At 31.6% G+C, this 27,591-nt stretch overlaps 1 protein-coding gene and 1 long non-coding RNA gene across 6 annotated transcripts in view; one reads left to right on the top strand and one right to left on the bottom strand.

The window, feature by feature from the left end:
* The window catches only part of LOC118186334 (putative phosphatidate phosphatase), a 203,410-nt gene extending 186,097 nt beyond the window's left edge, over positions 1–17,313 (top strand). For all 3 annotated transcript variants that reach the window (XM_085811013.1, XM_085811014.1, XM_035356420.2), the window contains 4 exons: positions 4,492–4,549; positions 8,226–8,402; positions 12,582–12,718; positions 14,856–17,313. In XM_085811013.1, coding sequence (XP_085667139.1) covers positions 4,492–4,549; positions 8,226–8,402; positions 12,582–12,718; positions 14,856–14,886 — 403 coding nt within the window. In that variant the 3' untranslated portion in view covers positions 14,887–17,313. The remainder of the gene's footprint in view (positions 1–4,491; positions 4,550–8,225; positions 8,403–12,581; positions 12,719–14,855) is intronic.
* Positions 1–27,591, bottom strand: part of LOC146998542 (uncharacterized) — a 230,620-nt gene that overhangs the window by 187,320 nt on the left and 15,709 nt on the right. The window contains exon 2 of one of the 3 annotated variants that reach the window (XR_015039522.1): positions 18,659–19,311. The exons of the other annotated variants lie outside the window; for them this stretch is intronic. This is a non-coding gene — a long non-coding RNA (uncharacterized LOC146998542). Of the gene's footprint in view, positions 1–18,658; positions 19,312–27,591 lie in introns of those variants that run through there. 3 annotated transcript variants of the gene reach the window in all.

Here is a 27,591-nt window from a genome sequence, read left to right as displayed (position 1 = left end):
ATTTGGTCAGGCATTATGTGGGATGGCTGCACACCCCTGCATGCATTTGACAAAGGCTGCTTGACTGACATGAGGTACAGAGAGGAGATCTTAGAACCCTAAGGTTGAATTTTTGAGGGAGCAGTTGGTCCTGAGTTTCTGTTAATGGATGACAATGCTCATCCACATAGGGCTCAGTTGGTCGACAGTTACCTGAGAGTAAGGATATTCTCTGTATGGATTGGCCTGTCAGATCTGCTGATTTCAAACTTATAAAGCATGTGTGGGTTGCCCTTGTGAGGGCAATTTTCTCGTCATCCTCCCCACTCTTAGAACCATTCCAGAGTAGAAAACTGCCTTGCTGCAGGAGTGGGACTGATTGTCACAGGACTCTTCAGCTGTTTCCTGTCCAGTATGCTGTTATGCTGCACGACCTGTCTGGCTGTGAGAGGGGATCACATCCCATATTAGACTAAATTTTAGTTCAACATCACAATGTGGATTTTGGTCATCCTTTCACTGTGAGCCTTACTGATAATCCTGCGTACATAAAATGACTTTTGAATGATGCATCTCTTTCCCTTATAAATGTATATTCGTACCAAATTTCATTAAAAATCTGTTCATTAGTTTTTCAGGAAATTGACTTAAAGGGCAAATTCTATTAATTTTGCACACAAGTGTATTTTAACGTTTTCTTGCACTTCATATAATGCTTCAGTTTGTATTCATATTTTGATATTCATTCTAGAGAGTTGAATTTGAGAACCAACTCTAATATTAAAAGCGTTACATTTTTTTGGAATATCTGTTCTTACAAGCTGTTTTGTATGCAATATTTTCAGATAGAAATAGTAATTTAATATTTTTTATAAAGTTTATCTTAGGGTACTTCTTTGTTATAGCGGCCCTTAACCATATTTGGAAATTTTAGATTTGCGCCAAGATCTCTGTTATAATTTCGCCAAGCTCGTGAAGAGCGAATGTAAAAATAAACAACATAATATATAATAACAACAATAATACTCGCATGTTGTTTCCTAAGAATATTAAAAAAAAAGAATCTTTATCGTTATTGTTATTATTTTAGCTCATATAATTGCTCTAGTCAGCTGCAGCACTTTCTCGCATAACAAGTTGTTTGTTACACCATTTCATGAATGTCAACTCCAAGAACACGTGGATAGAGCAAAAATGCAACATGGTGCTAATATATGATTACTTAGTGAGATATAAGAACATGCATTTGGTGCTAATGTACGATCACATGGCGAGGTATAAGAACAGATTGCCGAATTTTGGCAGGTTATTGCTGACTCAATCTCAGAGGCTGCTATAACAAGCATATACCTATTTTAATTATACAGTAAAGCTCTTAATTACATAACATAACAAGTTTAATTCACCTATCATTAATCATTTTAATTTCAGGTCATAAAGTACTAAAATTTTATCTTGTATACCTTTGGTACATCAAGTTTTATATTTTAAAATACTGACTCATTTTAATTAATCAATAACTTTTTAATTTTTTTTTTTGTCAAATTAACTTTCTCAGCTCTAGAAAGCTCAATTTAACCTTCCAGCACACGCGCTTGGCAATTTTACATGAGCACGCGAGCGTCATATTTTTTACGACATCCATTATTTTACCGTTTTTGGCACAAAAAACAACAGAAATGAGTAAATATTGATTATAAATTTGTTAAGAAATAAAATATTAATCATATTATTGCAAAATACAAATGATATCACATTCAAATATAAGTGAATTATTTTTAAGTTCTTATGTTAGTGAGGTGGAAATGCAATGATGTATTTCATTATAGAAAATTTTAAATTTATTATTTAAAAATTATATTTTAAAATCGAAGCGAATTTTAATATTCATCAAAGACAAGTATAGGCAATAAAAAAGGAAAACATCTTGGTAGGAAAAAAAGTAAGTTTAGCATTACTTACTTCTGCAAGGAAATTTACTTGTTACAAAAACGCACTTTAAACTAACTTTAATGTTCTTATTTATTTCTAAAAAATAGAAATAAGAGAAAATAAGGAATGGAAATCGCTAATGTTCTCCTATACAAAGGTTTCCTTGTCTTCCCTTTCTTCATCAGATAATTCTTGAAGAATGCTTGCAAAATCAGCTGGTTGCACGTTTTTTTTTTTTTTTTTTTTTTTTTTTTGCCATAAAAACCAATATTAAATTTACAGAGCCTAATGTATTCACACAAATATTTATTAATAACACAAAATATTTGAGAAAAAAAAATTTTTCTGAATTTTAAAACTCGACCACGCGCATGTCATAACTTTTATGAAAAAGCTGCCACGTAGCACAAAAGCCCAGTTAAAAAAAAAAGTCAAATGACTTCCTGTTGGCACATTCCATGGTGTGGGGAAGGGTAGAATAGAGGAATAAAAATGACCTTCAGACGTCTCAGCTTTGATATGGGAAAAATCTGCATTAAAAACTGAATTTGTCGTAAATTTTGCGCATACATGCATGCTGGATGGTTAAGTGAAGTTAAAGTAAAAAGAAAGTAAAGTTTCCATATATTATTAATAAATATTTATTATGCATCATTAAAAAATGAAAATAAATTCCGTATGAATCATTTTCAGTAAAAATTTGTTTGGAAATTTAAGGTTAAAAATAACTGTAGCAGTTAATTGAAGATTGTAATAAAGTGTGTAAATCACATCTAGCATTGTTATCGCTTGTAACAAAGATAACAAATTTCAAAATCTGTGAATTTATAAATTCATGTATATCTTTAGATTTTCTGAAAATTTTTTTGTGTATGTGCCTAGAAATGTATCTACTTTAAGATGATGGTAAAAATTTTATAATTCAAAGTAGTTTAAAAAAATTAATAATACAAATTTTTTAAATAAATCAGAAAATGTGTAAGAGCTTTATTTGGACTGAACCTAAATTTCAAATTATGAAAAAAGAAATCAAGTGTAATTAAAAAACGAGGTATTGTTAAATATATACCAAATTAATTAAAATTGCAGAATTAAAATTTTGAATGCTTATTTAAAAAAAGATTTTTAACAAAACGTGGCAGTTTCACATAAGTTGAAGCATAGAATCAAAATATAGGGGGGAATGGTATATCAATGTATGTATATCAGTGTTAGTGTGCTGTATGGTACGTTTCTGTTAATGGGGTGCCACTTAAAGCTATATTGTGGCAATCCTTATGGTACATAAAACTTTATAAAAAGAATTTACTGTGTTATTTGTAATGAAAATATAATATGTATAATATTTAATGTATGTATAATGTTTAAAATATAATATGTATAGTAATATTTAATGTGCACAATGCCAAATTAGTGCAATTCTCTGATTTTTTTTTTTAAGCAAAAGCAGATCTGTGTATATGGGGCAAACAAAATTGCTGTTCACCCTAATGTAAATGATGTGTTTTTGCTTTAAAAAAAAATAAAGTAAAAAAAAAAAAAAAAAAAATTCACAAAGTCGACATTACACACAAATTTAGTATGGCTTCAGCATCGTGTACATTAGCCATTACATGTATTATCATTGCACAGCTGTTCATGATATATGATGGATATAAATAAGGTGTCACATTTGGCGACTGGCACTTCATCAACAGAAAAGTGCTCTATATATTTTAGAAAAGTTAGTTATAGATATCTTTAATACTTTACTTTGTATACTTCCATATTGTAATATGCTAATAAGAATCAAAAGTTTCTAAATCATATGCTAGAAAAGTAAAGCTGGATTAATCAAAATGTACACTTCAGGCAATGGTTAGGGGATGCCACAAAAAATTCTCATTGCTGGCTTTATCATAAATGTATCGTGCAGCTAAACCAAGATTGAGAAAGAAGAAATTGGAAAAAAATCAGGTATTATACTGTCAATGTATTATGGGGAGGTACCAAATTCTTTAAATGCACAGGACCCTTCTTAATCTAGCTCTGTAGAAAAATTATGCGAAAAAATACATAAATAAGTATTCTGTATGTATGCGAATATTAACAAATTACAGTCTGCTGATAAATATGCTAAAAATAAGTGTATAAACTAATGTGTGATGCTTCATTTTTAAAGTGGCGTCTGTAGTTAGCTGCTAAAATTAAGAATTTAATTACTAGATTCATAAGGTGCAGCTTTTAAGTAGTTTGTAGTGCTGCTTGTAAAGGAAATATAGAAACTTTTTAAAGAATCTGTTTTTGTTTTTTGCATTCTTGTTAAAGTTTAAGGAAAATTATCTTTGTTATACTAATTTCAGTGTATATAATTTTCATTATTTTCTAAGTAATATTAAGATATTTTATACTGTAGTAAAGAAATATTTTTATTCATGGACTAAAGCTAAGTAGACTTTTTTAATATTTATTAACTTAGCAACTTATGTTATCTGTTATTAAATTTACATTTAGCTGGTAATTCATGAGAATTTAAATATTTATCTTTGGCATTATGTGAGATGAATTTATTTGTTATCTCAAATAAATTATGTTTTTCAGACTTTCCTTTCCATCTGGTCATTCTTCTTTCTCTGCCTATACAATGGTGTTTACTGTGGTAAGTTTGCACAAACCGTTTAATTTTTTTATGATGAAAATTCATTTATTTAACTAAACTCCTTGGTGCTTTTCATCTCATCTTGGTAAAGGAACTAACTGCAAACTTGGAAGAACTTTTAAATGATCTTTTTTATCAAAACTCCAAACTGAATACAAAGCATAGCTTATGTTTGCAAATCAGTTGAAAGAATTAAAAGTGTAGAAATTATTTCATTTCCCATTCTGGACAATAAAATCCTTTTCGGCAAATGGGCCATTAAGGTATTTCCATGAAGCGTCTGGAATGGACTAACACCAGTCATAGCATTAGGAATTTCTTGGTAGGCTTAGGGTTTTCTTGGTTATGATAAATGTGTATCCCATTCTTGCAAAAATTCTCTGATGGTATGATGTTTCATTCTCTTCAAAACAGCATTAAATATTTCTACTAGGTCATTTAAAATTGGATGGTAAAGAGTCGAGAATCTTGGTAGAGATCTGATCCTTTTAAAAAACTAATGTGTTGATGCAGTAAAGTTATTTCCTTGGAATTACTCAACAATCTGAGGGATATTAATGCATGCAAAGTTCTGCAACAATACATTACATATTAATTTTGCATTAAGATTCTTTAATGTTACTGCTTTTGGCCATCTTGTACATTGGTGAATAGTGCATAGAATATATTTGTAACCTTGACAGCTTGGTTCTAGAGGTCCGATGATGTCTACATAGATTATCTAGAATGATTTGTTAAGACGTGCAACTAGCATAATAGGAACTTTATCAAAAGGATGCTTTTTAGCTGGAAGTTGACAGGAAGTACAAGTGTTGCATTATTTGTTCACATCTTTCTTGAGGAATGTAGAAGGAATATCAATCGCTTGGCAGTCTTCTTGGTTTAAAGTTGAGCTCCCCATAAGCAAAAATGACCTAACTCCAAAATTTATCTTTGTCTCTGCCTGGGAGCAACAAACTGGTGACCCCTTTCTCCTAAAATTTTATCTTTATCATACAAAGAGTTTATCGATGGCAATGAAATTATTGCTCCCATGTTTTAATGGATTCAGGTCGGTTGACTGTGGCATGCCTGCAGCTGTTTTGGAAAATTGCATTGCAGTTGGAGGTTTGTAAGTTCAATAGTGTGGTTAAAGTTATTGTAATATGAAACGTAATAATTGTTGTTTACTTTTAAGCTTTCCAATATACTCTAATTTTTATTTAAATAACTCATTTTATTCATCACTGATTTTAAAAGAATTACAATTGCTTCAAGCTGCTGGTCCCCCATGTACCTCATAACATTATGACTCCTCCTTCATTGTTGGAAGATAATGCATAAAACTTTCTTCTTAAGCTTTATTGCAGGTTTTCTTAAGATTAATACAAATTAAATAAATTTACATCTTTAATGCCAAGTGTGCAAAATCTATCTTTTATTGCAAATTATTACCCATAGCCAAAACTCTAAGACTCATTAATGTACTGTTTTGTAAAAGCAAGATGCATGAGTCTGTTCTGTCAGAAAAGATGAAGTTTTTTGGCATGCAATCTTGCACATGGTAGTTATGTTTTTTCGCTCCAAAAAATAAACACATTACATTTTCAAACTTTATTTCACTATCTTTTTCCACTTTTGTGATACAGATAGGCGAAGAATTTACTTTCATTACTCCATTTATACTTTGAGTTTCCTTTGCTGTTAATTTTAGTGAGCATACTGTGTCTTTGAAGTTAAAACGCCTGTTAATTTGAAATTTTAGCCAGTTTCTGGATTAAATAATATATCAAATGTTGATAAGTTTTCCCTAAGGATTTGCTCCTCCCCCAAAGATCTAAAGAGCTGTCCACATCGAGTACGCTAGCGACATAGTTGCCACTATTTTTTTTCTGCTGGCATAATTTTGCATTATACAGTGGATGTAAATCTGAGTTAGCTCGTGTTCAGCTTTTTCGTCTGTGACGTGAACGAACAGCCAATAGCTGACCAAGTTCTTATTATGTGTCATAATCAGAAAAAACTTCTTGCTTATCCTTTTCAATATGGCATCAGAACCACATAGTGATGATTTTTTTTAAAGAGATTGTAACTGTCCACAGGAATAAAATTATCAATATTGTTTATGGCATCCTCAGATTTCTCAGACCATATACATTGGTAGAAATTTCAAATTCTCATAAAGGGAAAAAATTGTATAAAGCAGTGATCCAACCAGTATATCCATATGCTTCACCTGTACAAAGTAACATTAACCTAAATAAATTACAATTTCTACAAAATCAAGTTCTCTGCCTTACAAAATTCTCCTTAATTATTTCAAATGTTTGCTATTTCATGTGTAACAAGAAGCTCTGTAAGTAAGTATCTCAATATAAAATACATCAAAAACTAGCTTCAACAAAATAACAACTTCTAAAATAAAGCAGTTGACTGTGAAAGAGTATTCAATAAAATACAACTTCAGAATTTTCAAGGATGGTTACACTTTGGGCCATATGGCATTAATTTATTGAATGTTAGTTAAATTATCTTTGCAATGACTAATGTTAGTTAAATTATCTTTGCAATGAATAATGGATACATAAATATGTATCATTTTTTTTTCTGAGAGCTACTCCTACAGACAGCTTAGTGGCCAGCGCACTGGATTCCAACAGGAAAGGGTGTTCGAACCTCACTCGCTGTAAATCAAAGCTTTTCAGCAAAATTCGTTTATCACTAGCTTTTCTCATTTTGAAATGTCTTTCTTATGTTTATCATGAATCATCTTATTGTGGAAATCATGAATTTATCATGAATCATCTATCTTTATTAAGGAAAGCAATTCTGGATTTGCAAGATTTAGTTCACATAGGAGCGGGCGTCTCATGCGCCCTGCATTTTTGTTACCTCAGCACATATTCAAGGAACAAAGAAGGTAGCTGCAAAGCATGTGGCCTGGAGGAAAGCTTAAGCGAAAAGTGACACAGCAATTCAGAGGAAGGGAGAGAGTCTAAAAGTTTCAGTTTAAGTTAAAAAATTTTGAGTATGATTTTTTTGATAAAAGACTACAAATAATGTAAATAATGGATTGCTTTTGCTTACTTTTTCAGCAAACCTATTAAATGCATGATGCAAAATGCAGTAGGAATTGATAAGAGTTGAAAAAATGTTGTCCCAAAAACTTCTGCGAGAAAAACGAAAAAAAAAAAAAAAGTTACAAAAAATTTTAAAAATTTAGATATGTGCTTGCTCTTATTATTATTGATGGTGGGGGGAATCATCCCTGCCCTTTCCTCTTTCTTAGGAGTAAACAAATGCCTAAGTTAAGAGGGGGAAAAATAGAGAGGAATAAAAATAATTACAGCAATTCTATGATTTCTTCAGTGCTTTAAAATAAGTAAAGAGTGGTATTATAGGTAGTGAATCAGTGGATAAGTAACTAATAACCCAGTGCTGAAATTTCCAACCATATGCAAAAGTTTTTAATTCTTGAATCAGGAAAGGGGTTCCACTCCCCTCTAAAAGTTTTGGAAATATATCTTTACTATTCTATAAAATGCAACATAATAATAATCATAGTGTTATAGAATTCTCAAATGTTCATTTGGGTGCATTTTTTAAATTGCGAAGTTATTAAACTTTAAATCATATTTTAATTTATTTTCCTAATTTTGATGTGGTAAACTGAAGTAATCATTGTAATATATTTCAGATTTATCTTCAAGCATGCATGAGATGCAAGGTAAACAAACTTCTTAGACCTTTCTTACAATTTATTCTTATGATGATGACTTGGTACACTGCTTTATCAAGAATTGCTGATTTTAAACATCATTGGAGTGATGTATTGGTAGGGTTTCTTCAGGGCACCATTATGGCACTCATTACAGTAAGTTTAGCTTCATTTAGTTATAATTTTATTCCTAGTCATTTAAAAAATAATGTGATGTATTTTATGTACCTGTTGAGATCTACATAAAGATATAAAGGTTCCACATAAAGGTTTGTATGCATTTCCAATAAAACTGCTATGTAATGGCTAATTCCAAACAGTCAAATGGTTAAGAAGGGAATTGACATGCTGTAACTGTACAGAAGGAATAACTTTCCCAATAATATCATAACTTTATGACTGACATTAGATGGGTACAATGGTTAGAATGTGCCTTTAACTGAAACAGCATAATTTTAGGCACATCATTGATCAATAGTTCCGTATATTCTCTGGTATTGTCTTTGCCATAATGATACAACAAAAACTAAAGTTCTGGGACTAATTCAGTCTTCACAATGTATCAGACAGTGTAGAGAATGCTTGTATGCTTTCAAATAGAAAGAACTTTCAAAAACTTGCAACTAACAATAACTTTTGTCTTCAGATAATGAAGACGGTTAACTAACCTTACCTTCTGAAACTAACTCATAGCAACTTTTATGCATGTAATACCTGACTGTAAACTTGTCATGCTGATATTATTCATAATGTTGTTAGATACTAATAAGCTTCTCATAGATTAATAATAAATATGTTAAAATTCTATGTTCCAAGTGTTCATAATCAAGGCAGTGCAGCCAAACTACCATTATCACATACCACTCATCATATGTATAATCCTTAGGGCCCTAAGCATCAAAGATTTTCATGCCCCCACATGCATTTATACCAATTTTCCATTATTCTTTCTCTCTTAGTTTTGGTTTAGTTGCATCAGTCATTCAATAGGGCAATTTTTGTAGTGCTCTCTGAGTCCATAAGTACGTAGCGTATTCGGAAACTAAGTACCGTTTCATTCTAGCGCCGTCACAGCACTGTGGTAGGCATCCCATGCATGCGCACTAGTCTTTCTTGTTCACTGACTTTCAATTGTCGCCATTTTGGTTGCTCTGTCTTGTGTTTTCAGTTTGCTGTTCACATTCAAAATGTTTAAAACAATTAGTTCTCCCGCTGACTGTGAGATTCGTGCTGTGATTAAATTTTTGAACGCGAGGAATGTTAAACCGGCCGAAATTTATCGTCAAGTGACAGAAGTTTACGGTGAATACGCGATAAGTGATGGAATGGTGAGAAAGTGGGTAAGAATGTTTAATGCAGGTCGAACAAATGTCCACGCCGAGGCTCGGAGTGGTCGGCCTTCTGTTGTCACGGATGATTTGGTAAGGAAAGTTGATGAAGCAATTCATGAGAACAGACGCTTCACAATGACAACTCTTTCAGAGGCATTTCCACAAATTTCACATACTGTTTTGTTCGAAATTGTGTCTGACCGCTTGAATTATCACAAACTGTGTTCCCGATGGGTTCCAAAAATGCTCACTGATGTTCACAAAACAAAGCGACGTGGTAGTGCCCTGACCTTTCTCATGCAGTACAGTGATGAGGGAGAAAACTTGTGACAGGTGATGAAACTTGGGTGTGTCATTTCACACCAGAATCAAAACAACAATCGATGGAGTGAAGACACACTCGTTCTCCGAAAAAAACAAAAGTTCAAAGTGACAGTGTCATCACAAGAAATCATGTGCACTGTCTTCTGGGATAGGAAAGGTGTTTTGCTTACTGAATTTCTTCCCAGAGGTGAAGCCATTAATGCAGCACGATATTGTGAGACTTTAACAAAACTAAGGCATGCCATTCAAAACAAACGAAGAGGAATGCTCAGTAAAGGAATTGTGTTGCTCCATGACAATACTCGGCCCCATACTGCTGCTGTCACTCAATTGTTAATTCGACAGTTTCATTGGGAGCAGTTCGATCACCCGCCGTACAGCCTGGACTTGGTGCCGTCCGACTATCACTTGTTCCTGCACATGAAGCGCGAGCTTGGTGGCAAGCACTTTGGATCTGACAATGACACAAAAAATGCTGTGGAGTTGTGGTTATCGAAACTGGTGGGAAGTTTCTTTGACGATGGTATACAAAAACTGGTCACCCGCTATGACAAGTGTTTGATCATTCGCGGAAACTATGTTGAAAAATAGTTTAAGACATGTATTTTCATGTAAAAATAAAATTGGATTCGAAAAAATTGTTTTACTATTTTTTTTTCCAAAACGGTACTTAGTTTCCGAATACGCCTCGTACTTTTTTGTGGTGCCTTTTATATTTGATTCCCTAATCATGTGCTTGTCTTATGATTAATCCAGTTCTGAGTGTATATTCATAACATACACATGTGCACTGAATAGTATCAGTGAAAAAATATTTTGATTTTACATTATTTAAAAATGAAAATGTGTTATCTGGTCACGCTCATTTTCCACAAACTGATATTCTTAAAAAAATAATTAAACTGTTATTGGTTTGATTAAACATCAAGATTGGATTAGAATTTGTCCAACAGAATCAAAATTCTGAGTCATGTGAATGAAATTACCACTTCTTTCCAGCTCTTTTAAAATTTATATTTTGACAACTATTAGGAAATCTTGTTTAATTGCAATGTAATTATGTTATGTGCAGTATCATTTCAAGCAAAAATCTGCTCCCTTTTTTTGTATGTGTTTGTGTGAAATGATCTGTTAAGGGCAGGAGGAGAAATTAACTGCATAGGAATAAGATAATTTTGAATTATCTAAAATTAAAGATTTCTATGATTTCTATTTTAACATAATTGATTTCATATGCATAGTGTTTATTATTATGCATCGATCTTCATCATGGCCTTTTCTATATTTTCACCTAATTATATAAATTGCTACACATGCAGAAAGAATAAAATTTTGAAGGAGTATTTAAGTATTTTGAACCACTGTAAATGACAAATAGTATTTAAAACATATTATCATATGAAGTAAAATTATACGAACACAGTCAGTCAGCCTGCGCATTACTTTTGGCATTAGTAACATCTATATATGAGCCCTGCAATAAAAGAGTCTAAATTTTTAAATACTCCCATTGCATGAAAAAATGAGATCTTATCTTTCAAATCGTAACTGTTTAATAAATAATTCAAAAGCAATAAACATGCTGCTTAATTATTAAAATCTTGGCTTATTAAAATATACTATAATCTGGTTGATGTAGTTGTAAATGCATTTAATTTACTGTGCATTCAACTAATAATTATGAACATTTCGAGTATATTTATATGAACATGTATCACATGCCCTTGGCAGAGATCTTCTGTCTTGCTCCCTCTCTCTTTTTTAGTTAAAAATATCTTTAAGGAATTCTTCCTTAAGTTTTTGAAATGTTATGCTTGTTATCATGCATGTAACATTTGTGAATTGTGATAACCTCCAAAATAAGCCATTGCCAAATAAGCCTGTTATCTGTTGCTTCTAAAACGAGATTTGTCTTCTACTTCGGCTAACAAACTATCAAATAACCAGTTTCCAAAAATGACCATGTAGTTGAACGTAGGTCTGGAACCTCTAGATCTAAAGTGCTAAATGCATTTCTGCATAATTAAAATGATTTTACTTATAAATTTAATTAATATAGTTTAAAACATGTAATTTAGAAATATAATGTTAAGTGTCATTTGTAATATGTCCAGGTGATAATTCTGAATTTTTCAAACATTACTAATTAATGGAAAAAATATCTGTTACTATAACAAGGCAAAATTATTTGGGTATTTTTATTGTAAAAAGTGCTGTATTCTTTTGTAATTATAATATGGGGAAGGATTGATGATAGGCATAACTACAACTCATGAAGTTAAACTAGGATTTATTTATTTACATTAGAATGAAAAGAAAAGTAAAAAGAATGATCATCAAAACATTTCGGACACGTCTGTCCTCACTATCGTTCACGCCTCATCTCATCTGATCACACCCTAATCTAGATGGCGCTCTTACATAATCTTTAGTTACAGTTACAGTTCCCTCAGTAATGATATTTAAAAGGGAAAATAAATTAATTTTTCTTAATATTTTAAATTGTGTATGTGCTAAACAATCATTTTCTTTAATTTTTGTGGAGTTTTTATTAATTTTTAATTCTTTTCATATGAAACCACAATTTTTCATATCAATTTCTGGATTTCATTGGTACTCTCTAGTTGTCTTGTGAAAAGCTCTTATTCTAGGTTTCTAATACTGCATTTGTGTAATCTAGGCATTTTTTGTGGCTGATATTTTCACAAAAGAAGCAAAGAAAGAGGCAGATATCATTCTTCAGAATATATCAACAGATGGACCAGCCCCAAATTATAATACAATGGACACAAGTACAGATGTTGAAAGTCGATCCCAGTTTGTATCCAAATGAGTTTCTAATTTCGTTACCTATGTATTTATTTACTGTACATTTATGAAAAGAACAGAAGAATCAGTTTTACTTCAGTTAAAAATATGGTAGAAAATATTAAAGAAATAAATAGTTTTAATTATCATAATAAACTTTTCTAAAATAAATATTACATTTTAGTTAATAAACAAATGTTTCTGAATATTTTGCATAAATTAAACTTAATGAAGATTGAATTCTACTGCACAGCCTCGGTTACTCTGCTTAATGTGTTGTTTATTTGTTGATATTTAATATAAAATATAAATGGCAGAAATTAATTTCTAAAGAAAATTGATGTTTTAAGCATTTTTTGAACTATGAAATAAAAACATTTCTGAGATATTCTTCCTCTCAGATATTATTCAAGAAGAATTATTTATAAAAATTGCAACAATCGGAGAAATTTTCGCTTATTGTGTGTGGAAATTAATAATGAAATCACTTTTAAATTCTGTCATTATTGTTATGATAGATGTTATTCTAATATTAATCTTTAAAATATATAGCTAAGCCATCTTATAAATAGTATATATTATTCTTAATATGCAAGTAAAAAAGTTTGCTCTAAGATTAGATGCTTACTATGTCCATTATTTACCTGTATCATGACAGCAAGTTATGTTGTTAAAGTGTTATCTGTTATTAAGTAGTAATCTGACAAATTTCTTTTCGAATTAAAATGTTAGTGGAAATATGGTTTTCTTTTACAATTCTGTCTTGTAAACCTGAAAGATACCATAAAAAAGAAATTCTCAATTAAAGAGGCTAAGAATGTAAAAATAAATAAATAAATAAGGTGCTAAATTAACATATTGTATATGAACAAGAGCTATGATAAATGGGGCTTTGTTAAATATTGCATATCAAAGTGGCAATATCAGAAATTGTAAGAATATCTTTGCATTTTATTATTTAGTTAGTAAAATATTTCTTTTTATTTCTCATCTTTATGAAATAAACGTAGAACTGGACATTTTGCCATAACTGTTAAACCTTTTTAAGTGCTGTCTTTCATTTTTCTATATATTGTTTGTTTTTTCATTTTAACTACTTTATGAGAATTGTCATTTTTTTATATTTTGTTTGTTTTTATTTCAAATAATGTATCAAAATTGTGTAATATTAAAAATTACCAATTATTTAAAACAGGGATAGTCAACCTTTTTATACCTACCACCATATTTTAGTTAATTAAAGAGTTTAATATTTTGTACAGCACAATTTTCAATAATGAAATTGCCCACCAAACTACACAGAAACTGCTGTTAAAACTGCCCAATGGTGCTGCCCTTGCATATTACAAAAACTCTTTGAAACTTTTCATACCACATAAGATAATAGAGTGAATAAAAATTTTTGAATCACATCATCATGTTTAAATTCCTAAAAACCATATGTATTAGTTCCAAAATCATGTGTAGTGCCATCTTGAAAGGTGTCGTAAATTGCCAGCATATAAAAAAGTAGCTGGAATAGATGGAAGAGTTTACAAATGTTGACTGTTTATCAAATCAAGGCTGATTCGGATTTCACTGTGCACTTGAATATGCCCAGCTATTGTAAAATCTGTCAGCATATAAGACTGAAAAAGTTATAACTGAAGCATAAATTCTGCATACTTCATAGGCAGAAAAATTTATATACTGCCCACCCATTCACAGTAACGTAATATAGTGCAACTGCAAAGAAGTTTTTAAGTGGAGACTTAGTAAAAAATATATAGTTAAATTTATGCATTGATTTATACTATATTTACAATATTAAACTTTTAATAGGCTGAAATTACAAACAGCAAAGCCATATAATTTACATATAATTTAATTTCATTTACAAATAGCAAAGCCATATAAATACATGAAAATAGGAAAGAACTGCACGAAGGAGAATGGTCAAGTACAGAAATAAACATTAAGGGGTGTGAACAACACATTCATGCATGTTTCACTCCTCCTTGATCATTATCAGACAAAAACCTTCTCCACCCACCATGAAAGTTTAAATCACCCACTAGTGGGAGGTAGCGACCAGGTTGACAATCCTTGATCTAAAACTTCACACAAGAAAATGTTAATATGTATGCATGTGTCTTTTTTCCCTTAGATGCTGCAGGCCAATGCTTCAAAATCAATGATTAGTATCCGAGTACAACATGTTTTGAGATATGTTTAAAGATTTTCCAACTAAAAGGTTTTCCCCCCCTTTGATTTTTTAATTCAATTTTTAAGATACTGAATGGCCACAAGTTGCTTTGTTTATTTTATCAAATGATATCCTATCAACTTTTGATCCATTAATACATTTATGATTAGCAAAACTTATATTATTTGAGGTGATTTCAGATGAAACATCTAGATATATTTTGAAAGACTAAGAAATATTCCTTTGTGGTGAAGCACCTTATTTGCTGTTTAAAATGCCTTGAGTCTTTTGAATAGTGTGTTTTAACACACTTTGAAAGTATAAGCAAAATAGAAGCTAACAGTAATAGGAGGCTGTACATTTAAGATTAAATCATAGAATTTCAGTCTGCCTGTAATGTACTTCAACAAGTGCAACTATTTTCTTGTATATATCTATGCAATGTTCTTTGTTTTTCCATCTACCCTTCCTCATTTGTAAAGTTAAAAAAGAGAAAATTTCAAATATAGGAATCTTCTAAATTAACTGAATAATTAGTGACATAATGCAAATATATATACTACAAATGAAATAAATATGTTACGAGTGTGAATAGGGCAGAGGATTAGCTTGTATCTTTTGATATCTAGAGTTCAAGAAAATGCATCTTTGCCGTGTTTAAGATTAATGTTTCATATGATGATGTATGTCTAAAATATGGAATTTGTCTTCCTAATGTATTTATAATAAAAGCAGTGCCTGCTATATTTTTAGATAAAAAAAATAAATTTTTATATTCATGTTTTCACTTGGCGAAGTTAGTGGTATTCCTTTTACATGATAAGAAACTGCACTGGTATATACAGTGTTTGGTATAGTGCCTTTTGATAAAAGCTTGCATTACCATTTGAATGAAAACAGTACATTGAATAATAATCTCTAAAATTTGTGATTTAATTAGTATTATAATCTAATCAATTGTTACTTGTTCTTTTTACTATTTGAAAACAGCAGGTCCTTATATGTATATATCCAAAATATATAACCATTGTTAAAACTTTTAATAAAAGTAAATTGCTTTTTGTTTTAAATACTGATTTAATTTATAAAACCAGTGAACTTATGTTCCACATTAAACTGCTTAAAAATACTGGTAAAATATTGATATTTTCCATTAGTTATAACAAAGGTTATTCCTCTGTCCTGTGTTTTTTCAACTGGCTTTGGTATTAATCATGCTTTTGAGTTAACTGTGGATGCTGTTCATTGTAACTAATTACCTCTGCTAAATCCAGAAGTTGATTATAATTATGTTAGAGTGAAAGTATGCACCCAAAGGTGTTTCCTGTGCAAACATTTATAATGAATTCTTCATGCGATGTATCTGAAATCTTACATCATATATATGGCTGCATTTTAAGGAAACTGATGTGTTTGATATAGTTGTGTTGATGTGAGTGTTTGATATAGTTGTGTATCAGTATGGCTTTGTGCATTTTCCCATACATCCCATAAATCAAATTCATGTTTTATATATGACATAATTATTTATTTCTTTAAGGTGTTGAATTAGCTGTGTTTCATTTTGTATATATTTTTTAACATTTGGAATAATCTGTGTGTTCACAGAATGCCACAACTTTTTATGTTAAAGAGTAGGTGCTCGGGATTTGCTGAAAAAAAAAGAGTTTGAGAGACACTATTCAGTACATACTGTTTACTTTCCCTAATATAAAATAAACACCTGTTATTGATTATGTTTTTGCTTAGGAAATGTATATTACATATGCTGTTAGTATAGTACATAGATAATATAATGTTGATGCACCATGCAATGCCTTAAATGATGTATAATTTCATTTAGAGTTATGTTGTGTTTTGTTAATTTATTATGCATGAGAGATGAAATATTTAAGATTTCTACTATCTAAAATTTTATTTTTGATATTTTTATTCTATTGTTGTAAAATTTTTGTGGGTTTCTGTGGCATTTGTGTATGGAATCAAATTCCTTTGTCTTTAATTAAAAAAAATACCTTATCTTTAAACTAGTCTTTAGAATCATGTACAAATTAATTTATTTGTGTATGGTATTTTAGCTTATATTCTAATTTTTTGTATCAATATAAATGGATTGTGACATGATTATTAAAAATTTTGCAGCTATTTATAGTTATTTTTTTTCTAAAGATGTATTTTTAATGACAGGTTGGTAGTTTTTATTCTATTTCATAATGAAATATACAAAAGAGAAGTTTTTTTTTTTGTTGTTTTGTTTCTTTGTTATGTGGAAATATGATGTTGCATACTAATGCTGCCAAATTATATTATTAAAGCAATTAGAATTTTGTTTAATGTTTGTTGTTACTTTTAACTTCGTATTTGAAAATTAGTTTTTAATTAAATTTTATTATGTAATAAAGCTGTATATTTGAAAATACTTGCATTTGTCATGAATTTATCTTACTGTTTCATTCATTAATATTTGTCTGTTAATAAAGTTTAACAGATTTTTACATGACTGAAGTCATTGTTGGAAAAGCAATAATCTTACAAAGTAATTTTTTTTAAACTTTTTTCTCCAAATATTGGAATGTTTTCAGTGATACATAGGGAAGTTTATACAATGGATTTACAAATTGTTAATCTGTGGCAAGTTTTGAGAAAATTTGTCATATTCTTTGCTTAATTGTTTATATTTCTATTGATTACATATATAATTTTCAGAACCCAATTCTACAAAAGACATATTTTGATTAGTAAAGCATGTTTAGCCGTTAATTTTTGCCACCTTCTAACCTTATATATATGTAAGTGGGGTAATGTTTTCTGTTCTAAGCATGAATTTAAGTCCCCACAACACTTTTTTAGTATTTTTACAGTGATGTGTCTGTGTGTGTAACGATTTTTTATCCACAATATATCAAATTTCCAAAAAGTTCTATTTTCTGTAATTGAGCTCTGTGCATTCATATAAAGAATTAATTAGATTTTGTGTAAAGTTGGGCAGCTAAAAGTAGTATGTAGTACTTCAAGTAAAGCCCATAAAGACCTGTTTATACTAGCAAGATCTGAGCCCAAGAAACATGCATCAATTTGATGGCTCTGGGGGAAAAAAAAGCACTCACTGTTTTTATACCTCATGCCAGTCTCTATATATATATATATAGGTAAGGGAGGTAATGTTTTAGGTCTAAAAGTTCCATAGTGATTTTTCAATGAATAAGTACTAATTAGGATTCCAAATTAATAAACCAGAAGCGATACTTTACTTGAAGACTTGAACAGAACTTTAAAAAAAAAAAAAAAAAAAAAAATTAATCGAAAACTTTGAAAATTAGGTATTTAAAATAGTTATGTGATTAATAACAATATATTATCTTTATAAATATTTAATTCATTCTTGGAATTATGCTGAATATAATGAGAATAAACTTATCATGAAGACAAGCTCTCATTATGAGACAATTAAATGCATTAGCCTTAATCCTCAATTTTGCATTTGTTTCACTTTTGTATGAAGTCACTTTTCAAATAATACTGCCATCAGATGGGTGAAATGAAAGAAAAGGATGCTATTACTACATATTATCGCTATGGGTATTATTTTTCAAGAAGTAATTAATTTTTAGTAATATTAGTATAATTAGTGAATGTATAAAGAAAAATGTATGGTAGCAGTTAACGTTATTGGAAGTTCTAAAGGTAGGCTACTTGAAGATTTAGTTATTGAATTTTATGTGGTATAAATGCAAAGAAAGTGATGATCAATAAATAAAACTAAAGCAACAAAAAGTTTATAATTTTATTGTGATAACTGAACACTGATATTATAAACTGAAAAAAAGACCAAAAAAGAAATTTATGGCTCACTTAACACTCTATCTGGAACTCTAAAGCTATGCTGCCTTTAAAAATTTTGTGATTGTTAAGTCATTCATTAATTTGTGATCCAAAACACTATGTGTGACCACAATGTATATTACAGTCAATCAAAACATGAGAATGGATGGGTACACGAGCACATAAAGAATACTAAAATATGAGTAGTGTTTATAATTTACACTGAGCCATAGAAGTTTATAAATAAATAAGATTTAAAGTACAAATGATCAATCCTCTGCCCTAAGGTAAGGGATGCCTCTGTGGAGGACTTTCTAAGAGAAACTAGTTCATATACACCCTACACATGAATATTACAAAACGTTCATGCACCCAGCCCGTTCGACGGGATTCTGAACCCTAGATTGAACTACCAGTGTTCAGCGACTTTACTTCTTGCCCGCTGGTGGGCCACATAACCAACTGGAAGTGGTACTTTACTTAAAGTTCACTGCTATTCTGCCAGTTCCATGTTTTAAGAAGGAAATGGCGGGAAGTTGTGCTGGCCACATCCGATACTTTACCTCTGTATTTGTTAAAGATCGGTATCATTTACCTAAGATGAAAAAGAAGATCTGAGCTTTTTTTTTTTTTTTTAAACTTGAATAGTGCACTATAACAACAGTAAAATTTGTCAACTCATATTTTTTATCCACTGAACTTTACTAAACAGTCTTTTCTTACCCAAATGTGAACTTACTTAAATTGTTTTACATTTACATCATAAGACTATAAACACTGCAAAATATTAAAAGAAAATGTCAATTAAGATAATTCAGATGAACCTTGAGTATGGAACTCGGAATTTTATTGATGGAAGAACTGATGTCCAGTCTTTCTTATCTGATCACTATATCTTATCTCATTCATTTGCGCTTTTGCAGCTGAGGATGATGGTTTGGTAAACAAGCAGCCTTCCGTCCATTTCTTCTTTAAAACCTCTGTGTCTATGTCTTATAACTTGGTAAGAGGCAATCGACCATTAACGGCCTTTACCAATATATTATACTTGACTTTTAAATGCTTGAAGAATCGAGTAAGTTGTATCCAATAATATGGAAGTACTTGTGCACATGCTGTGCTAGAACTCGGAGATTACTAGCGATGGAGGCTCCTGTGCTGCCGTCCGCAGAATAAGTAAACTTTGAATAAATGAGGCGCTCGTGTGGCGCCATCTCTTGCAGGATGTATTGTAAGGCATTTTTAAAATTTCATAAAAATTATTCTTCTGTCAAGCAATAATTGGAAAGTAAAATGAGAAAAACACAATTTGCAGTACATTGAAATGTTTCACAAGAGTAAAAACTATTTACATACAAAGCCTACCTGCTTTGGCAGAAACAAAGTCTATAGTGCTTTGTAATTTGATAAGTAAAACTATAAGTAAAGAAAATGAAGTAAACTCTTGGCTAAATAAGAAGAAAACGAAAATATATACATTACCACTGACTATTTTAAAACCGCCATTTTGCATGCAAACAAAATTGTCAAATAGCAGACGATAATTTACACTTTAAAAAATATAGTTGCAGTTATTTCTTTTCTTTTTTTTTTCTCAAGCAGCGATTTGTTTTTTATAGCCAAGCAAAGTCGTCTAAAAAATGTGCGAACAGAAAATCTCTATATATATATTGAAAGAAATGGAAAATAATTCTTTTATAGCATGAACATTTACTCACATAGTGCGTAAATTACACTCATGTCCATAAATTAAGGATAATTCGGAGTCACGCGGAAATCGAACTCTAAAATAAATATATCACCTGTAAAATCACTGCACACATCTTCAAGAATCATATGCAAATTTCAGGAAGTAAGAAGATGACACCGATGGTACGTCACAATGACGAGAGTGTAAGAGAGTGATATATAAAAGCATTATCACATTAGCTGTTTGTTGCCAGGACAAAACGTTTGTAGCAACAGTTCTGAGAAACGGCTTTTGGCAAAATAGGGTTACCATCTTCACTTGGCAAGCAGGCTGAAAGCCAAACAAGAATCAGTTATCGCTCAGATTGGCAAAAGTAACGTTTCCTTTCAAGTGACATTCGCTTCTTCTTGTTGTTTTGTATCGCTCACACGCTTTTCGTTTTAAACTTTATTGTTAGTAATGGAAGATAATAGAAAGGTGATTGCTATCAAGTTAATCACTTTGATCTCCACTCTGGCACTTCAAGTAACAGATAAACACACTTCTGGTTATAGTAATCAATTACATCAGTAATAGCCAAATTCTGTATACACTAAAAATAGTTTAAAACGTGTGCTGTATAAGTCTATTTATCAGACATCTATGTGTATTTTCTGTTGCCTGCATTGCAATGGAAATTTGATGGCTCACTGGATAATTTGTGACCTGGTGACCACCTTCTGACCTTGACTAACTTTATGGCTCATAATTACTGTTCTGTCCATTTAAACAAACAAGCGGACCCCCCCAAAAAAAGACCTTTTATGACAAAAGTCTATAAGTCTATATGACTGATATTTACATACTCACAGCCAGCAGATACTATTCAGCAAAATGAAGATCAAATAAAGCATATGAATACACGAGCAATCAAACATGTGCGAGTTGTTTACTGTCCCATAGAACACTCGGTAATACACCTAAAACACATTAATTATACCAACTCTAGAAATTAGGTGGTGCACATCATGAGTTTGTTTTATGTGATTACGGCAAAGCCTCGAGGGATATCTGCCTAACGGGAGGATCCCTTTGTTGAAGATTTTTTAAAACTGGCTTCGTATACCAGTTACAAATGGGGCAAACCAAGGAAACGTCATGTAGCCAGCTCGTTCGTGGCATTCTAACCTGAGACAGAACTACCAGTGTTCAATGACACTTCGGCCACTAGTAGGCCCGTACACTTAATTGGAAAGTGCAATTCATTATGTAAACAGACATGAAGGTGATAATCAGATGCGCACTGTTTTAAGTAATCAAATGTTATAAATGCACAGCTGTTACATTTCTTACTATTTATTAGTCATGTTTTTATTACGTATGATATAATTATGAATTTACCCAATAACAAAATGTGTACACTCTTTAGTACTCAAATACTCATCAATTATTTTTCAACTGATTATTACATACCCATAATAATTTGCAAAGAACTGATAACTATAGTTGCTGCCAATTACATAATCGTTATCTGAATTAAAAGCAACTTCAAATAAACTTCTTCGCAATGTTCATTTTTGTATTCATACATACATATATATATACATATATAATAAGTCATATATTTACATACAGATAGAGAGATGCGATGTTTTAGAAGTTGTTAATATATATTTATTAGTATTAATGTAATGAATAAGATTTGTATTAATGAATGTATATACAAATGTTTTTCATCATGCATAATAATAAATCCATAAATTTTCAATGTTTCAATATGTAGCATTTACAATAAAAGTATAGTTTCTAATGTATTTATAATTCAAAAAGTATTTCATTAATAACATGAAAATAATAGACAAATTTAATGAGTATTCTCATTATTACATAAGCTATGCTTTTCTTTTTTATGCATCTTTTATGCTGTTTAAAATGTGTCACTGATTATGCAGTTAACAATTTAAAAGATAAGTAATTAGGAGAAAAGCCGCGCATATACAAACGGATTTTAAAAAATTATTCAACTTAAATTTAAGAAATAAAATTCTATTATATAACAGTGTTATAATACACGATCAGCACGAAATACGACAAATTTGGCGAACTTTTGGCTACGAACAATTTGTAAACAAATCCGAAATGCAAGAACGTCGTAAAATACTGTCAACTCTGAAATTTCCACGATTATATATTTAATGAATATATACACATTTAAAAAATGACTCAGGCAGTTACAACAATACAGCAATAATTAAATCGGCCTCTATTTCCACCGTCCATCACTTCACAGTGAGAGCCATCGTCATATTAAATGTTACCCGTGATCCTTCAGAAGCTGACCTTTCGTCTGATTGGTTGAACATTCGAGGAACAGGTCTCCATCCGGAACATTTTGGGAAAAGTTTTAAAATGTTGCTCGTAGCTGGGACACGTTCCTCCTAGCTAGACGAAACATTTCTCGGAAGCCTGCCGCTTAAAGCCGTGCTACTAGAATCTCCTTTCTCGGAATTGTCCCGGGTAAGCGCGCGCGTCTATAGATGTGATAGCAGCATAAGGAACACAGGCAACGAAGTAAAATTGTTCGCAGGCGCTTTTATAAGCATTTCAGTGCAATAACCGAATAGTTATGACACAAAGGACGCATTTGGATGATTTTTTACGTGGTAGAATTATCGGCTGTCTGGAATGTGGTCGTACCCAAATGGAAGTAACAGACGAACTTGGGATTGCCCAGAGTGTCATCTTCAGGCTTTGGCAACGATTCCAAGATGATGGTAATGCGAGTAGACGTTACAGCACAGGTCGCCCCAGAGTTACAACGCCGAATGAGGACCGGTATTTGGCAGTTACTGCCAAAAGAAACAGGCGGAGCATGCATATTCACAAAGTCTATAGACAATTTCGCTACTAGCTGCTCTCATTGGAGAAAACATCTGCTTGGCGGTCATATTTGGAATGGCGAGTTATCGCCCTGTAGGAGTGGTAATTAACAGCAAACAAACGGAAACAGCGTTTATTTCATTCAATATTTTTTTTTAGTTTATGAATGAAAGCTTAGAGGAATTGTGGGGAATATATCTTAAATAATCTACTGATCTTATTAATAGTTTATTTGTATTTGAATTTAAACTTTTAAAAGTACGTAATTGTTTTACAAGAAAAGGTGTTTATATCGAGACAGCATATGCACTTTTTCGTTATTTCACTTAGGAAGAGTCTATTGTGTAAATTTTCATAGCGCATTAATTTATACAAATAAAGGAATATTAAAAAAATTAACCAAATGAAAACATTCAGTAAACATTTAAGGGTGTCGGATACCTATTCTATTTACGAGTAAGTATAACTAAAATTATATTTTATTCCATTATGCGCTATATCTATTGAAACGCTTTTCGGGATCTTGGATCGTCATCTTGCTTACTGGTACCTACTACAAAGAGTACAGACCAGTAAATAAAAATAAGAAAAATTAACATTAACAAAAATAGAGAAAATAAAGGCGTTTAATTTTTAACACCGTACCCGAAGGCGAAAAGACAAATAATGACAAAGTCATTGAATAAAGTTAAAATAAAAGTAAATCCGTATAAAGCAGAGTTTATGAAAGTTACGAGCGGGGATAGAACCGGCAACCTAGAAGTCTGATAATTATTCTCGCGCTGGCTACCACTGGGCTGCGGTTTCTCCGGTGGGTTATGCTCACTTTTTGGTACACGACGCTCAGATACAAATTGTAAAGGCGATGAACCAAAAGTCGCCAAGCACTAGATTCTGTAACCCTACCTCTTTTAACCAATCGGAGCAAACAGCAGAAGAAACTGTCTGTAGGCTTTGTGAATAAGCGCGGAGCACAGCCTCAGACCTGTCTCGTCAGCTCTCTTCAGCCACTGGTAGGACAATTTCAAGACAGGCCGTGTACAGACGCTTAGGGCAGATTGGTCTATATGCTCGTAGACCTGTCAGATGCGTTCCACTTACTGCAACTCACTGTCGCCTGCGGTTAGCCTGGAGTAGAGAACATGCATTGTGGACACCGCAACAGTGGGCTTGTGTGATGTTTTCCGACAAGTCCAGGTTTAGCTTGCAGTCTGATTCTCGCCGGACTTTCATATGGAGAGCTCCAGGTACCCGTTACCACCAAGAAAACATCATTAAACGACACCGTTGCGGTGGTGCAGTAGTGCTCGTTTGGGGTGTAATTATTCTGGGTTCCAGAACTGACCTACATGTTCAAATTGGAACCATGACAAGCCAAATCTATCGGGACATCATTCTGGAACAACATGTACGTTTGTTTCGGGGCGCCATGGGCGCACAATTTGTGTTTATGGATGACAACACCCGTCCTCACCGTGCAAACATCGTAAGCGAATGCCTTCAATCGGAGGATATCACCCGTATGGACTGGCCAGCCTTCTCACCGGACTTGAATCCAGTAGAGCACGTGTGAGACATGCTTGGCCGACGAGTTGCAGCCCGTCAACCTTCTCCTACATGTCTACCGGAACTTGGAGAGCATTGCTTTTTGAGGGGTGTAATATCCCCCCCCCCCAAGATCAGATCGATAATTGGATACTCAGCATGTCTAGGCGTTGTACGGACTGTATTGTATCGTCTGGGAGACATACAATGTATTAACAATTATACCAACCATGTAATATTGGTTTTTTGTAAATAGTTTTTTTTTTTTTTTTTTTTTTTTTTTTTTTTTTTTTGTAATTTGCTCCAGGGAGAAAAAATCGGTAATTTTCTAATAATATGAAACTTTGTTAATAAACTAATAATTTCTAATAATATGAAATTTTTCTAATAATATGAAACATATAGCATCTTTTTTTTTTTTTGCTCTTTACCTTTTGTTTAATAAATAAGCTTTACAAATAAATCAAATTTGTTTTGCTTCTAACTCTTCCTTTGCCTGATTTTGCATTATCCTTAATTTATGGACATGAGTGTATTTTACCGCATGAAATTTAATCAAAAAATTAAAAATTTTCTTATTACAGAAATAAGAAGTAGTATGAGGTGGGGAAAAACATTTCAGAACTGTAACAAAGGGTACAGTTAAATCCATATTATAATTACCGAGTTTTAAAACTAAACCATTAAATCTCTAGGCCAATGATGGAAATACTACGCAAATATTACTTTTTTTTTTTTTTTTTTGTAATCTTTACTGCTCGGAATGAAATAAATACTATTATCTGCTTATCATATCTGTCGTTCACTGGTTATGTAAGATGATTCATTCTTAGTTATATTATATATACTTCTAAAATTGCTTAATGAAGCTAAACAGCTGTGGAATGTCGTAGTATTCCAAGGCGATGAAGGAAAACAAAATGATGAATGCAGGAAAACTAATAAGTAGGGAAACTAATACACATTTAATGAATGTTATGAATGAATAATATGCTGTAAATAAATAATCCGCAAGATTTTCAACAGTATATTGAAAATTTACCTTTAACTCCCTGCCCCCTAATCGTGCATTGCCCTTTGCCCCTGGGTTGTATTTTTTTTTGTCTTAAATGAAAGTGCGGTCTTTTAAAAGTTAACTGAGTCGACCTTTAAGTCCTTTTTTCAAAAATACCTGAACCGAAACCTCGACTTGACAAATTTCTGTTCGAAAGAAACTCTTTTTCTCTAAAAATTACGTTGCCAGAAAGTTATTAATTGCCCAATTAGCCGAAGTGGTTATTTTCCTGTTAGATCTTTTGTTATGCGTCAGGAGCTTAAGATAATCCAAAACAAGTAAAGTCTCCCACGTCCGTTTCGGTTTACTTTTGAGCCACTCTATATTACCACTTTCCAGTTTTGTCTCTTGATTGGATTGCAGTGATGAATTTCAAGAATAGTAAGACTGCCTTTCAGAGCAGTAGCAAAAGTAGAAGCGTTGATATTAGACGAAAGACAGCGAAATGTCAATTCATCTAAGCAAATATTATGGTGACTTTTAAAGCATGAATAACTGATAGCTCATTCATCAAGTTCGGAAAAGCATTAAAAGTCACGATTTAACATAACGGGAGAAACATCAAGCCAGAGCGGTCGCTGCGAAAGTTTTCGGAGATCCGCTTCGGTTGGCATATTAAAAAACGCTTTAACTTTTAATAAAGCTACAGAATTGTCGATGAAAGTTCGCATTTACTGGTGTTTTTTTTTTTTTTTTTTTTTTTTTTTTTTTTTTTTTTTTGTCTTCCTGAATATTCCCTGTAGAACCAATCTGAAGCCAAACTCTGAAAATTCTGAAAGCTATTGGGAACGAGCCATGGAAAATTAGTAGAGAGGAACTTACAACGAAATAACATTCCGAAATGATACTTAATAACACGGACGCCGAAATGTACGAAACATTGCTGCTTTACAAGGACTGTACTTACAAGTATCTGTAGTTCGAAAAGAAGGTAATGCAAATAATTTATATGTACTTCTTCAAAAAATTTTCACACGATCCATGCGAGAAATACTGTGTCTGGAATCGGATTTAAAAACGTGGACCGATGAATGCAGTATTTAATATCATTACTTACATAAAACTTTATTCGGGGTTAAATGGCGAGCGATATTGACGAAAAAAGTATTACTGCAGAATCGATAGATTTAAATTCTGTTATATTGCATTCACGTTCTTTTTGCTATCTAGTAAAGCTAAGTTCTCACTGTCGAATAAAATATAAAATTAAATTAAAATAAAATGAAAAGGGGAGAATCAATAGAAAATCCGAAAGGCTTCAGATTTTAACGGTCTCCCAAAAGGGCTATTTTGGTTTATGCGTAGATTATCAAGAGAGAGACCTAGATTAAACAGCAAACACATTTTATAGGATATTAGATGAATATAAATTTAGACAAATATGATATTTTATATCTTCTGTATATTAGAAAGGTGAAAAAATACAAATATATTATGTAATTCTATAAAAATATTTAATGTTTTAATTAGAAGTAGGCATTAAATGCGTTTTTTATTTAAACAAATCAGATTAAAATGTTTTAAAAAAAATTCTTAACCCTGCGTTAGCACGCGGTTGGCACCTATCACCCATGCGCTTAAACTAGGGTTAATAATAGCACCTATTGTTTTTAAATAGCTTAGTTTGTTAATCAATAATAGATTGTTTAAATAAGAAAGAAATATCTTACATTCTGCCGGATAGTAATGAAATCAATAAAAATTGAAAAATGAAATGTGAAACAATG

This window comes from Stegodyphus dumicola, chromosome 2 (genome assembly GCF_044657685.1).
Source record: "Stegodyphus dumicola isolate Sdum_Otavi_A_Nest chromosome 2, ASM4465768v1".
Taxonomy (NCBI): Eukaryota; Metazoa; Arthropoda; class Arachnida; order Araneae; family Eresidae; genus Stegodyphus; species Stegodyphus dumicola.
This window is presented reverse-complemented; position numbering and strand designations above follow the sequence as displayed.